The 13,998-nt window shown below is 43.7% G+C and overlaps 1 protein-coding gene across 2 annotated transcripts in view; it reads right to left on the bottom strand.

Annotated features, from left to right (window-relative positions):
* Positions 1 to 13,998, bottom strand: part of SGPL1 (sphingosine-1-phosphate lyase 1) — an 87,450-nt gene that overhangs the window by 70,178 nt on the left and 3,274 nt on the right. The window contains exons 1-2 of one of the 2 annotated variants that reach the window (XM_074232764.1): positions 10,098 to 10,164; positions 9,069 to 9,132 (exon numbers count right to left, since the gene is read on the bottom strand). In XM_074232764.1, the coding sequence (XP_074088865.1) occupies positions 9,069 to 9,095 (27 nt within the window). In that variant the 5' untranslated portion in view covers positions 9,096 to 9,132; positions 10,098 to 10,164. Of the gene's footprint in view, positions 1 to 9,068; positions 9,133 to 10,097; positions 10,165 to 13,998 lie in introns of those variants that run through there. The other variant, XM_074232765.1, reaches the window with a different exon arrangement.

The raw sequence follows: 13,998 nt of genomic DNA, 5'->3' as shown, positions 1-13,998 counted from the left end.
CTAAACCTGCACTTGAACAAGCTTCTTTCTACAAAATTCCCCACTCAACTCTATAAGCAGCTTTGAGATTGCTCAAATCACTGCTTCTATATTTTACCCCTATAGAAATAAAGAATGAAGGGAAAAAACAAAAAAAAACTGTAGAGAAAAAAAGGCACAACCAAGTAAAAGCAAAAACTTTAAAAGCCTTGGGACAGATCCTGAAGACATCCTGGATCCTAGTTCTAAGCAGTGAGTGGAAGAGTCTGCCAAGCACTGATGACAACACATGTCTAGCTTTCCATAACTGTAGTATTTCTTTCTTTCTTTTTTTTTTTTAGGTTTTTGCAAGGGAAACAGGGTTAAGTGGCTTGCCCAAGGCCACACAGCTAGGTAATTATTAAGTGTCTTGAGACCGGATTTGAACCCAGGTACTCCTGACTCCAAGGCCGGTGCTTTATCCACTACGCCACCTAGCCGCCCCAACTGTAGTATTTCTAGCGGAGTTCCAAGGGCTGTACCTACCCTCCTATATCAGCTTCAAAAGTAGAAGTATTAAATCAAGTCCAGAATGTTTACAGTCTACAAGAACCAGCGCTCTACAACCCACAGATAAAGAAACCGACCAGCGCCAGAATCACCTTTTCTAGGAAAGCCCCGACACCTTCATGTCAGCTAGAGGGACAAGGTGGAAGAGCCCCCTCAATGCCCTTCTCCCCTGCCACCAGTACTTCCAGACAAAGCACAAGTCCAAGAAGGTGGCAGTAAGGTATCAGTCTCATCTACTCTGACAAACTGAAAGTGAATATTTCCTTTTGCCTAAATCTTCTTTGATCTGGTGCTACCAAAACAATTAATTACTGTCTCAAAAAGTCTATTTCTTTCAAGTCGCTTTGCCAAAATTACTTTCAACAAAAGCAAATAAACTCAGATAAATGTTTATTTGTTTACTCTTTTAATAAACTCTCCAAAGAACCATCTTCTCTTAGCACTGAACATACCTGTAGCAATCTGAGGCTTCAGATTCCCAGGCTCTTTCAGAGGTAATTTTTGTCCTAAGATCACCAACTGAAAATAGGATTTGAATTCTGAACTCTTCTTACCTATTGGACACATTCCAAGAGCAGAGTCATCAATCTGTCCCTACAAGAACACTATCAGTTGTTGCTATCTCGAAGATAAACTTAGAAAAGTATCTTGACCCAAAGTTGACGCGCTCAACAGTTTCTCAGTGAATGAAGACTCTTTGTGAACCACGACAGGGAGAGAGCATCTAACCTAGAGTTGGGCAACCATTTTGATTTGATCTGAGGTCACATTTTTCATATTTCAAGATCAAGCATAGGATTGTCCTTCCTAGGAATGGACCTGTCTTCATGAGCAACTATGGCCAAAACCAGTGATCAAGAGGTATCCAGCCTGTCCTGACCTGTGAGGTAGACCCTCAGATGGTGGCACCTGATATGGCCTGGACCTGGGGCCACCTCCATATGATGGTACTGCATCAGGACTATAGTAAAGAACACTGCAACACACAAATCAAAACCTTCTTCAAGTCTTCACTGATAACCAAGTTCTATATAAAACCAACCAGTTATGAAGTGATACCTGTCATAAGATATCCCTCCTTCCAAGTTATTGCCATGCATTAAAAGTAAATCTTTCTGGGATCTCACTTCAGAAATAAAGTCCTTTTATTTTTTTTAAGAATTTTGATATAATTATTCTTTATCTTTCCACAACTACAAAAGGAAAAACTAACACAGTACTAGTGAAGCTCTCTTTCCCAAAATAAAGGTAGTCTTGATTAGTGGGATTTGAAAGGAGAATGAGGAAGAGATAAAACAGGACACCAAAAAGAAGATATGTGCTTTAAGATTGTATAGTCAGGGGGGCGGCTAGGTGGCGCAGTGAATAGAGCACCGGCCTTGGAGTCAGGAGTACCTGGGTTCAAATCCGATCTCAGACACTAATTACATAGCCGTGTGGCCTTGGGCAAGCTACTTAGCCCCATTGCCTTGAAAAATCTAAAAAAAAAAAAAAAATTTGTATAGTCAAGTCATCTACCCTTACGCCAAACTAATGCTTAAAAAAATATGATTGATAGAAACCTCAACTAATTAACAATAGGACATATGGTCTAATCTAGTGATGGGACAGGATCATCTGTGTAGTAACTTCCCATCATTGGAAGTATTCAAAGAGTGGCTATGTTCAAGATTTCTACATGGGTAAGAAGTAGAAAAGAAGTAAATCTGAGGACCTTCAAATTGCTATGATGTTGTAGGCCTACGAGGCTCCCCTTTCCATACCCAAAGCAAGAACTCTCAGCAAATTGTGGGCCTACCCTTAATGTAGTCTACCCTAGTGGACAGAGCACTGAACATGAAGTTCAAATCCAGCTTGGGATCCTAGGCAAGTCATTTCACTTCTGGGAGAATCAGTTTCTTCCTGTATAAAACAAAGTTGGACTAGATAGCCTCTCACAACATTAAATCTATGACCTCAGGATCTTTTTATCCAAAAGAACCATCTCCCTTTCTTCCAATCATATCTCTCTCCTATTGTCCTCAAAGAAAGCCTCCTTCTTTCAGCCTTTCCAACCTCACTAGTCCCCAGTCCAATCACTTTTCTGAAGATCAATGTCCTATACCCTAAACACAAGATGAGCTCCCATAGAGCATAGATGTAGCCATGGGTCCAGCACAGTACCTTAGACAGAGAAGGAGATTTAATAAATATTTACTAAGCTAATCCCAATAAACTATCCTCATCTCCATCCTCTTCTCTCCCAATTATTCTGCTATACTGCCATAACATTTTATGATTTTTTTCCACCCTAATTTCATGTATATTGCTAGAGCTCCAATTTATATGTTTACATACTTTGGCATCTGGACTTATACATGAAAATGAACTCCCTGAGGCAAATGTTTAATTCCAACCTGACTTGCTCCCTTTCAATTAGTACATTCTAAGGGAATACAAACAATATATATAAAACATCAGGCTAAAAAAAAAAACACAATTAGGAAAGCAAATGCTACCAAAATTCCCAGCATAGTACAAAGTCAAATATGCTTTGTTTTGGGAATACACCATTGTTCAATATATTATTTATATATAATTTATTTTGGGAATATATTATTTCCATTCATTATCAAAACCTCTAGGAAAATGACTATTTATTTCCTTTTTGATGTTCCCATCAGATTGAGATGATGATATCAAGTGCAGTTATCTATCTAGAACATACATTAAAATACTGACTAGTAAGAATTTCTACCTTCTGGGGGACCCTTGCCACCATCTTAAATAAGTCTCATGCAAAAAGAAGCCAGATCTTAAGCAATAGAAATAATACTGTTTTTTCAGTGTCTATATATTCAATACAATCCAACAAACTTTTATGAATTATCTACTATGTACCACACACTGCTAATTAAGCACAGGAGATACAAAGAAGAAAAGAAAAACCTCTACCCTCAAGAAGCTTGCAGTCTAATGGGGGAGGCCCACGGAAAGGAAGAATAAAGAGGGAAGAGGGATGATGTTCTATGGAGTCAAAAACCAAGCTGAGAAGCTAAAGGGGAATGGAGAGTTACTCTTCAGAAGGCTTGGGAAGGAATTTACTGCTCCACCCCCCAGTTCCCCAGTCAAAAGAAGCAGAAAGCTGACATGGACTGACCCTCAAAAACTCAGTATTCACAAAGGGGCTGCAGGGGCCAGCTGGCTCAACTTGTGTCTGAATATAAATCCACATTACAACATACCCAACAAAGGGTTCACCGGCCTTTTGAGGAAGCCCTCTACTGAGAGGGACACTCCTAGTGTCCCCAAGGCACAGAACCTAAACCCACATCTCAGACTAGCTGCCACTCACCACTCCTTGCTCTACTATTTGGACCATGGCTTACCTTCTCTGGAGAGGACCTGGGAAAGAGGGAAATCCAAAAGAAAAAAATCAACCAAACTCAGTCTTTAGAAACAAGACTTTGAGCCCTGAAATCAAGCTCCAGAAGCCTGTACAGTAATGTTTCTGGGACAGGAAAAGCATCCAGTTTCTCAAGAAATGATTCTTCTGAAGAAAGCCCAACAATGAACTATCTCCTAAATAAGAAACTCAAGTCAAAAAGATCTAATGTCTAGGCAATATAAAATTCTAACAGTAGGCCTTTGTCTGATGAGCCCAGGAAACTCTTACAGTGGGGTTCAAGCTCTGGACTTGGAGTCTGAGAATCTCAGATAAAATTTTAGTTCTCTTATTTACTACTTGGGTAATTTGGGACAAATCTTAGGTTATTTCCAATGCAGAATATTACCAGAACTGAAAAATAATTACTCATATCCTCTATTCCATTTAGATTCCTGCATACTAATTTTGACTCAGATCTACCTCACAGCCTCCCTCCCCACTTCCAGCCCCACATTGCATTAAAATGGCAAAATTATTGTTATGGAGGTTCTGGAAGAAAATGATCAGAATTCACCCATATTTTTACACCTTCTATTTGGCTAGCTATATAAATTTCAATTCTAGAAACAACTGAATTTTTCCCATCTACATCCCACATGACTAGTCAGTCACAAAAGTCCAGGTCTGATCTGTGGATCAGAGAGAGAGAGGAGAAGCACTTTCTCTGAAATCTGAGATCATTTCCAGTAGCGAAAGGCACTGATCCCAGTTGGAGGGCTTCTGTGGTCCTCTGGTCTGTTCCCTACCTCCAAATCAATAAGCACCATCTCTTCCACTTCATGATCCAAGACTTCAGAGAAATAACTTTCCCAAGGAAATATTGAGAATCTTGAGTTCAAATCTGACCGTTCTCAAACTTTCTAATTTCAAGGCCTGTTCACACTCTTCTTATTTTGTTTCTATGGGTCCATGCAGGGGTACAGTGAGCCTCCAACATAAAGTACTCTGCAAAGTTTAAAGCATTACATAAACACCAGCTATTGATGATGCTATTATTATCATTAGCTTACTATGGTCCCCAGGTCCCCCGTCTGGTGAGAACTTCAGTCCCTGAGCTTCTGCAATCTCCTACTGAGTCTATAATTTATAAGCATGTTTATAAGCAATATAAGGGTGTACCCTACTAAAGGGTTAAGGTCTGGGCTCTCTGAGGGGGAAAAGAATGTATGCATACATCTTTTACTTATGTTTGCATTATTATCATTTTTTCTATCTTCTTAAGTCTAGACAATCAGCAAAATGATAACTAAAGACCTGATTTGTAGCTTTCAAGTCAGAACTTGCTCCCAGCACAATCCTAGTTATATCAATATTTCTGTATTAAAAATTAAAACTGATAAACTTTTAACCCACTACACATTATCAGAAAATAATATTATGAAATATAGCTATATTTCCAAAACAAAAAAAATGAATGAAACAGTGTCACTGGTTTACACATTTTTGCAAATCTCTATGATGTCTGGTTTAATGAATGTCAGCTGGATTCTCATATCTGCTTTTGAATTCGATCTGAAGTCAGGGATATCCAGATTCAAAATCTGCTCTGACATTTACTAGCTGTGTTATCCTGGGCAAGTGACTTGACTTCTATCTGCCTCAGTTTACTCATCTGTATAGCCCCTACCTCACAGGGTTGTCATGAGGGTAAGATGGGACAATATTCATGAAACCTTATATTTTGTTTTTCAGTCTTGTCGGTTGTGACACCAATTGGCAAAGACACCAAAGTGGTTTGATGTCTTTCTCCAGTTCATTTCACAGATGAGGAAGCTAAAATACACAGGGATTAAGTGACTTGCTTACATCCACACAGCTAGCGAGTGTCTAAGATTGGATTTTAACTCAGGTCTTTCAGTCTCCAGACAGCACTCTAGCCACTGCACCAAGTGCTAGTTATTATTATATGGCATTTTGCTTAAAGAAAATTTGGTCTCACAAAATATACAGTGGAAAAATGTGGAAATATTTAAATAGGCAAATAACCTCTTTGTACTATTTTAAAAACAATTTTGACTTCAAGGACCCCCCCCCCCATGAAGAATCACTACCCTGGTTTAAGGCAGCCTTTCCTCTACAGTCCCAATCAGTAGATCCTGATTCAACTGATGGCCTCATCTGGTCAATGGTTGGAAAGAGAGACATCTACATGAATGAATATATTAATGAAGCCCCTTTCTCTTTAAAAGCTGAAAGAGCCTGCCAACCATCTATGTGGCGTCAAACTTCTGGTCCTCAGTGTGAAAGAGTGGAGAGGATGGCTGCCAGCCTGCAGGGAGGAGGCTAGAAAGATGACACCTGTAACCTTCATTGAGATTCATAGGAAGACCCTAGGACTGGTTCCATCTCCTTCATTTCTCTCCTCCACACTCCCACTACCACACCCTTCCAGTGATCTTCTGTGGCATCAAGAGTCCTCATTCTGATTCTAGCATGTGCCAAGTGCATTGGGAGCTTGGAAGAGGCATAAAACACACTTCCTGCCCTCCAAGGACTAATGGTCTAGTGGGAGAGATAAGACATAGGTGTTTGTGGAAAAAACAGATACAAGAATAAAGCCATATGTTCTAAGTGAGAGAAACAAGAGTTACAAGCTAATGTAATATCTTATTTTTTTTTTTAGGTTTTTGCAAGGCAAATGGGGTTAAGTGGCTTGCCCAAGGCCACACAGCTAGGTAATTATTAAGTGTCTGAGACCGGATTTGAACCCAGGTACTCCTGACTCCAAGGCCGGTGCTTTATCCACTGTGCCACCTAGCCACCCCAATATCTTATTTTTTAAGAACATTCATTTTCCACCAAGGATTTTATTTTCTCTCCCTTCCACTTCTCCCCACCACTGGAAAAAAAAAAAGAAAAAAACTCTTATAACAATTATGTGTATCCAAGTAAAACAAATTTCCATAGAAAACACTTACAAAAATACTGTGTCATTCTACTGCAATCCTGTTAACTCCTCACCTCACCTAGAATATCCCCCAACTCCTACTATTCTCCAAATCCCACCTGATTTTCCTAATGGGCAGTGCTGATCAGAGGTAACTTGGCCTACCAGGTGGGCATACAGGAGAACAGTAAGATTTCCCTGTTCATCCATGCCTCTGAGCCCTATCAGATGTCACCTAATGAAGTCCTCATGATGTCTACACAGCACTTAATAGACAGCCTCAGATCAAGAGATGGAAGGGACCTCAGAGGTCATCTCACCCAAGGCTCATTTTATCAATAAGGAATCTGCTGCCAAGGAGAAAAGTAAGAGACCTGACCTAGGTCAGACAGATGGGGTCAGAGACAAGTTTCCAGACTCAATAGTCAGTAACTCTTTCAATTCAGATCTTAAAATTGTGCTCAAAAATCCTTCATATGACTCTGTGTTCCTACCCATATAAAGTAGAAAACATTAGCCCAGAATTCAAGGACTTTGACAATTGGACTCCAAACTACTTTTCTAGACCAATGTTCCATTGCAGTAAAACTAGATGTTTGCCAGATTCCCTTCTCTGGGCCTAACTCTAAGGACAGGTGTATCACAACCCCTCAAAATCTTCTCCATCCTTGAAGGTCCCCGCAATTGCCCCAACCTGTTCAGGAAACCTCTTCCCCCTCCAGGGAGGTTTTGCCTCCTCCCAGGAGCTCACAGGATTTTATCTGTACTTCTCATACATTTAACAGACCCTTTTACTACTGCTACAAATTCTAAGTTACTGAGGCTAAAGGTCATATTTCCAATACACAGATTGGCTTTCACCACCATGAAGACCTCTCAGACCACTTATATCTCACACACACACACACCTGTCACCAAACTCTCAAAATGAACCAAGCCCCAAGTCCTGATAGCTGGGCCAACCAAAAACATGCTGCCCTTGATATCAGTTATAGATCCTCTACCATAACAAGAATTCAAGAAAAAGACCCTTATTCTTTCCAGTGAAATTTCCTCATGGAGCAATCCTGCTGTGTCTTAAGTAGATCTAAGTGAATCCTGGACGTCTGGTCAAACAGTTCCACCCTCAAAACTGATACAGAGCTGCAGATATAGAGGGCAATCACCTGTCATTTTTCAAACTAACTTTGGCTGACAGTTCTTCTAAAAAAAAAAATCAGTATTCCAAAAATCGAGAATACTGCTGAGTCTATGAAACAGAACCTAAGAATCTGTGAAGTAATAAGGCCATTCATGTATGTGGTACTCAGCTATATCTTATCTAAAGGAACTTATTGAAAGGAGAGGTGGGGAGGGGGGGGAGACAGTGTTCAACCAGATCTTTTCAAGATGTTTAGCCACAGAAAAGGAAAAAGACATTTCTACAACTTATACTTTTAAAAAAAACAAATAAAAAAACAGATATGTCTATATACATCTGTGTGTATAAGTATGTGAAAACTTGTGTACAAAACTCTCTATATATACATACAGATACGTTTAGGTGCATATACATATATATTTTAGGTGCATACATATATATATATATATAATATACACACACACATGAATTTCAGGAAGGGTTCTGAATACTGCCAAGACTTGCTGAAAATACTCAAAATTTCACTACAGTCATCATTAGTGCCCAAAGTCTTAAACAGGGTCTGTGAAGAGGCCAGCCAGCCCTTCCCATGAATCACAGCAGACTAAAATCACCCATATTCCCCAACTACAATCCAGATTTGATTACCACTTTGCCTTCATCTGGTTACTTGTTTTGCACAGAAGGACAATTTCAGGACTAGATCCTGCCCATTTCCCAGCGATGACAATCAATTCCAAGAAGCCAGTGAAGTAAAAAAAAGGAATCAGTAAACAAAAGTCAAAGAGGCAGTAAAGAAGAAAACTATTCCACAAAACCAAAACCATCCAGGCAACTAAAACTTCCCACACCTCAGCCGGGGACAAAGACAAAATTCATCTGAAGCTCCATCCGTGTGTGTCTCTCTCCTCATGGCCCTCCGTTCTCTAGCTGAGACCTGAGGCATAAGGACTGGAGATCTCCGGTGCTCCCCGATCCCTGATAAAAGCCACCAGAGATAATATCTGTACCCTTGGGTTCTGGTCCATCTGCACGGCTGCCCTCCCGGTAGTGCCCAGAGAAAGTGCATCTGGAAAAAGACTCACCAGCTTCCTCGGGTCCCAGTCGAACATGCTCCTGCTCTTGTGCTCTTCCTTCAGCACCTTCTGGCTGTTTAGAAATAAAGCGTTAGCGGCAGGAATCCGGGGCTGGGCTGCGAGGCTGCGGATCGCGGCCGCTCGGCCCGGGCAATTAACACAGATTTCGCTTCCTCCTTTGAAAGCTCAGGTTTCAGGGCCGGGCCGGCGAGGCCCCGCCCCCAGGCTCGGGCTGAGCAAATCAGGAGGCGGCTCCCCCAGGCCCCTCCCACAGACCCCGCCCACCCTGCCCAGCCCAGGCCCGGCCCCCAGTCCAGCTCGGCCCGGCCTCGCGCTGGGGGGACCCCACAATGCGACTCCCCAGCGAACCCCACCTTTACTGTGCCCCGATCTACGCCCGGATCAGATCCGGCTCCGACACCCCCACACCCCGCGGCCCGGGAGCTCAGTGCACCCCGCCCGGCACGCCCGGAGAAACCAGGGGCGACCCCGGTCCTTCCAGGAGCCCTGGGAGAGACCCCCCGCAGCTGCCCCCAATCCCCCCGAAAGCACTCAGAGGGACCCCATTCACAAAAGGCTTTGACTTTGGTGGGATCCCCGACCCAAGGACCCTCGAGCCTTCTGGGGGCCCTCCTCGGAGGAACCCCCAAACCTGAGGAACCCAACCTAGGACCTCCGACCGACCCCCTGGAGAGACTCCCAAAGCAGAATGACCCAGAGCCTCCAGAGGGGAGGCCCCCAACCTCTCAGGTCTGGGGTCTCCCACCTCCCAGAGCGTCTCTCGAACTCAGAAGGACCTCTGAACCCCTATCGGAGAGACCCTCAAAACTAAAGAGCCCCCGACCCCTCGGAGCCGGGACCTCCATCCTCCCGGAGGGACCCTCAAACCAAAGTGACCCGACCCCTCAGAGAGACCCCCGAAGCAGGACCCGGACCCCTCAGAGGCGGGACCTCCGACCTGCGGGAGGACTCCCCAAAACCCGGGGCCCCAGAAGCAGGCTCTCCTCTGCCCGCTCCCTCCCTCCGCCCTCGCCTCACCTGGCAGCGGCTGCCCTCCTTCCTCCCGAGCCGAGCCGAGCCGAGCCGAGCCGAGCCGAGCCGAGCCGAGCCGAGCCGAGCCGAGCCGAGCCGAGCCGAGCCGAGCCGAGCCGAGCCGAGCCGAGCCGAGCCGAGCCGAGCCGAGCCGAGCCGAGCCGAGCCGAGCCGAGCCGAGCCGGACCCTGGCCGCTGCCCCGCCGCCGCCGCCGAGATTGAAGCGCGGCAGCCCCGCCCCCTCCGCCTGCGGCCCCTCCCCCTCCCGCCGCCGCCGCTCGCGCCCGCGCCCGGCCCGGAAGCGGCTCCGCGGCCCCGCCCAGCCCGGGCTTCTCGCTCCGGCCCGGGGCTGTCAGCGCCGCGCATGCTCCGAGGCTACGCGGACGGCGGCCCGGGCGGCCAGAAGCGAGGAAGCGCGCGCTCCGCCATCTGGTGGCCAAGCGGAGGAATCGCAAGGCAGGTGGCATTCAAAGCCAAGTTCCCGACCCCCGGGGGGGGGGATGCTCGACTTCTCTCTTAGCAACCCAGCCGGGGGCAGCTAGCTGACACGGCAGAGGACCTGCGCTCTTGATGCTAACTGTGTGATCTTGAGCAAGTCATTGAACCCCCTGCCCCATTAAAAAACCCACAAACACCCTCACCCACCTGCAGGTCTTCTACGGAAATAATGATAAGACCTGCCAGGTAGTGAGAGAAAGGCTGGTTTATTGTTTGTTGGTTGGCTAGACCTAAGAAATCCATGGAGAACTCTTAATAATGTTGTGTGGCCTGAGATTTTCATAAAGCCGGTTGTTAAACATTTACCACCACAACCTCAAAAAAGAAAGGTCCCGTCTAGTGTAGCCTGACACACCATCCAGTCCAACCACTGGACAGAAGAGGAAACTAAGGACCAGAGAAAGGAAATCACAGAATCCAAGTGCCTAGAAAGTTGAAAATGTGTTCGCTTGTTCATGTTTTATTGTAGGTCCTTGACTCTAATGTCTGGCAAATAGGAAATATTTGATAAATACCTGGGGGTTGACCAGCCTCTAGGGTCCCTTCCAGCTTTAAATCTATGATTATCTATGTTATAAATCTGTTATAAACAGTTTCCTGATATACCCCTCCCAGCCTCATACATACACTTTGAGTAAAAAACAAAACACTATTCTAATCATTCAGAAGAAATGTTACATTAGAAGATACGGTCATACCTATATATTGTATATGTTTAAGGAAATAAAAGTAGATTTTTTTTGTTTTTTTAGGTTTTTGCAAGGCAAATGGGGTTACGTGGCTTGCCCAAGGCCACACAGCTAGGTCATTATTAAGTGTTTCAGGCTGGATTTGAACTCAGGTACTCCTGACTCCAGGGCAGGTGCTCTATCCACGGCACCACCTAGCTGCCCCAAAAGTAGATGTTTTAAGTAAATGTTTTTTTGTTATAGAGCTCCCAAGGAAATACATTTTTTTAAAGTCATAAATATAGGAGTGGCTAGGTGGTGCCCTGGATAGAGCACCGGTCAAATCAGGATGACCTTCAAATCCATTCTCAGACATGTAATAATGACCTAGCTGTGTGACCTTAGGAAAGTCACGTAACCCCATTGCCTTGCAAAAAAAAAAAAAACATCACAAGCACACATCCTTCCAATCAAACAAATCCTAAACCTCAGAATCATCCCCAGGTCTTGCCTCTCTCCTACATCCCATCACTTACCAAGTCTTGTAGCCTTTGTCTCCATAACTCTTTTATCTGGTCCTTCATCTGACCTCCTCTGTGGTTTATTTCATCATTGATTCTCATTCTGACAATAGCTATACCTTCCTAATTGACCTCTCTTCCTCCTGGCTCTCACCTCTTTAAAACAGCCTCCACACAGTTGCCAAATCAAAAACACATGTCTGCCCCCGTTGCCTCAAGAATCTTCAGTGTCTCCCTCCTTCTTCAAGGATAAGATGCAAATTCCTTGGCATGACTTGTGCAGTCCTTCATAGTCTGGTTCCAGGAATGTTACATACTCCTTAGTGAGCTCCACATTCTAATCAAATTGGTCCAGTTGCTGTTCACTTCAATTTAGCATTCCTCCTCCCACTTCAAGCCTCTGTTTAGGGTTGTCCCTCATACCTGGAATGAGCTCCTTCCTCCTGCCTACTTCTCAGAATTCCTAGCTTCCTTCAAGGTTCAGCTCATATGACTTCTATATGAATCCTTCCCCAATCCTCTCAATTCCCCAATTCTCTCAATACAAATTCCTCCTGAAATCACTTTGCTTTTCTTTATATTCCTCAAACTGACTATACGCTACTTAAGGGTAGGGACCAATTTTTCACTTTGGGGTTAGAATCCCTAGCACCATGGATAGAGCCTCACATATTAAAAAATGTTTGTTGAGCTGTGTTTAAGTAACAATACCCAGAGAAAATAATTGAATTCCTCTGTAAAGATGTTTTAGGTTATGGAGCATTAATTTAATTTAAGATGATTGTTTGTGTAGCTATTCTTTACTATCTCTCTCCCTTTACCTCAGACCACTGAGATTTCATTTCAGATCTTCCTTAGCTAAATTAGGTATTATCCCAGGTGTCCTACACACCCATCTGGTTATCATCTATGTTCCCAGTCCCTGGGGCTGAAGGTGCTATAGCAGATCACTAAATTTTATATGGCCTCATCTGGCTACACCTAGAGATAATCTCACACTTCTGTCACAACCAAAGGGCATTGTTCCCAATTCTGTCAGTGAGAAGGAGGTCAAGAGTTGCCCTGCTGGTATTCTGCAAGTCCTTTCTTGTTCCCAAATCCCAGAATTAACAAGTAGCAACACCCTGGATTATAAACTCTATGAAGACAAGGTGAACCTTCCTCAAGATTCCTGCAATCCCTCTTATTCCTTTGATCAAAACAGATAACCATTTGTCCTTTTTTAATTCCTTGATGATTTGGCATAGTGCCCTCAGCCCCAAACACTAGGGTTTGAAACTTGGAGGATTCCTCTTCTTGAGTTCAAATCTGATCTCAGACACTTACTAGCTGGGTGACCCTGGGCAAGTCACTTCAGCATGTTTGCCTCGGTTTCCTCATCTGTAAAATGAGCTGAAGTAGAAGAGTCAAACCACTCTTTGCCAAGAGGAGTCATTGATGAGTAGGACATGAAACAACAACCACATCAACAGCAAAGACATTTCTTCTGCACTCCTCACCTAGGCCTCTGCAAATCCATAATAGACTGCAAAGCTCAGCTCAAACTATACGCTCATCTGATACCTTTCCTGATCCTCAACCCCATAGTCTAAAGCACTATGCATGACCTGGGACAGACCAAAAATAAATCTCAATTTTGAATTAGCATTTGGTTTTCTTCATAATCTCGGGTGTTTTATACCATAAAGTTCATCAGACTGTCAAAGGAATCCAGGACACAAACCAGGTGAACCACCCCAATTCTATGACCTCCTCTAAAGAACTTTGTATTTATTGTGTATCTACTAATTTATTGTGTATTCTAATGTGTCTATGTTATACGTAGTCTACCTTAAAGACCCCAAGTTTGCATTTCTGTCTTTGTTTCATTCCTGGCTCCCCAGCATATAATAGCCACCTAAAAAATGTCTGTAAATTGATTGGCAGATATCAAGAGAAGGGGATAAAAGGATAGAAAAGCCATCTGGGAGAGTAGGAAGTAAACTATCTCCTGCCTAACCCGAAAGGATACTCTACTAGCCTTGCAAATCCTGGAACAAAGTCAATACTAGAAAAACATATAGCAGAAAGAGAGTTGAATTTGAAGTGGGCAGACCTGGGTTAAAATCTTGGCTTGACAAGTTACAGCCTGTGTTATTTTAAGTCACTCTGGTTCTCAGTTTCCTCATCTGTAAAATGAAAAGCTTGTCCTAGATGTTCCCTAAGGTCCTTTCCAACTTT

This window comes from Macrotis lagotis, chromosome 4, assembly GCF_037893015.1.
Source record: "Macrotis lagotis isolate mMagLag1 chromosome 4, bilby.v1.9.chrom.fasta, whole genome shotgun sequence".
NCBI lineage: Eukaryota > Metazoa > Chordata > Mammalia > Peramelemorphia > Peramelidae > Macrotis > Macrotis lagotis.
Note: the sequence above shows the minus strand (reverse complement) of the source record. Positions and strands in the feature narration are given on the sequence as shown.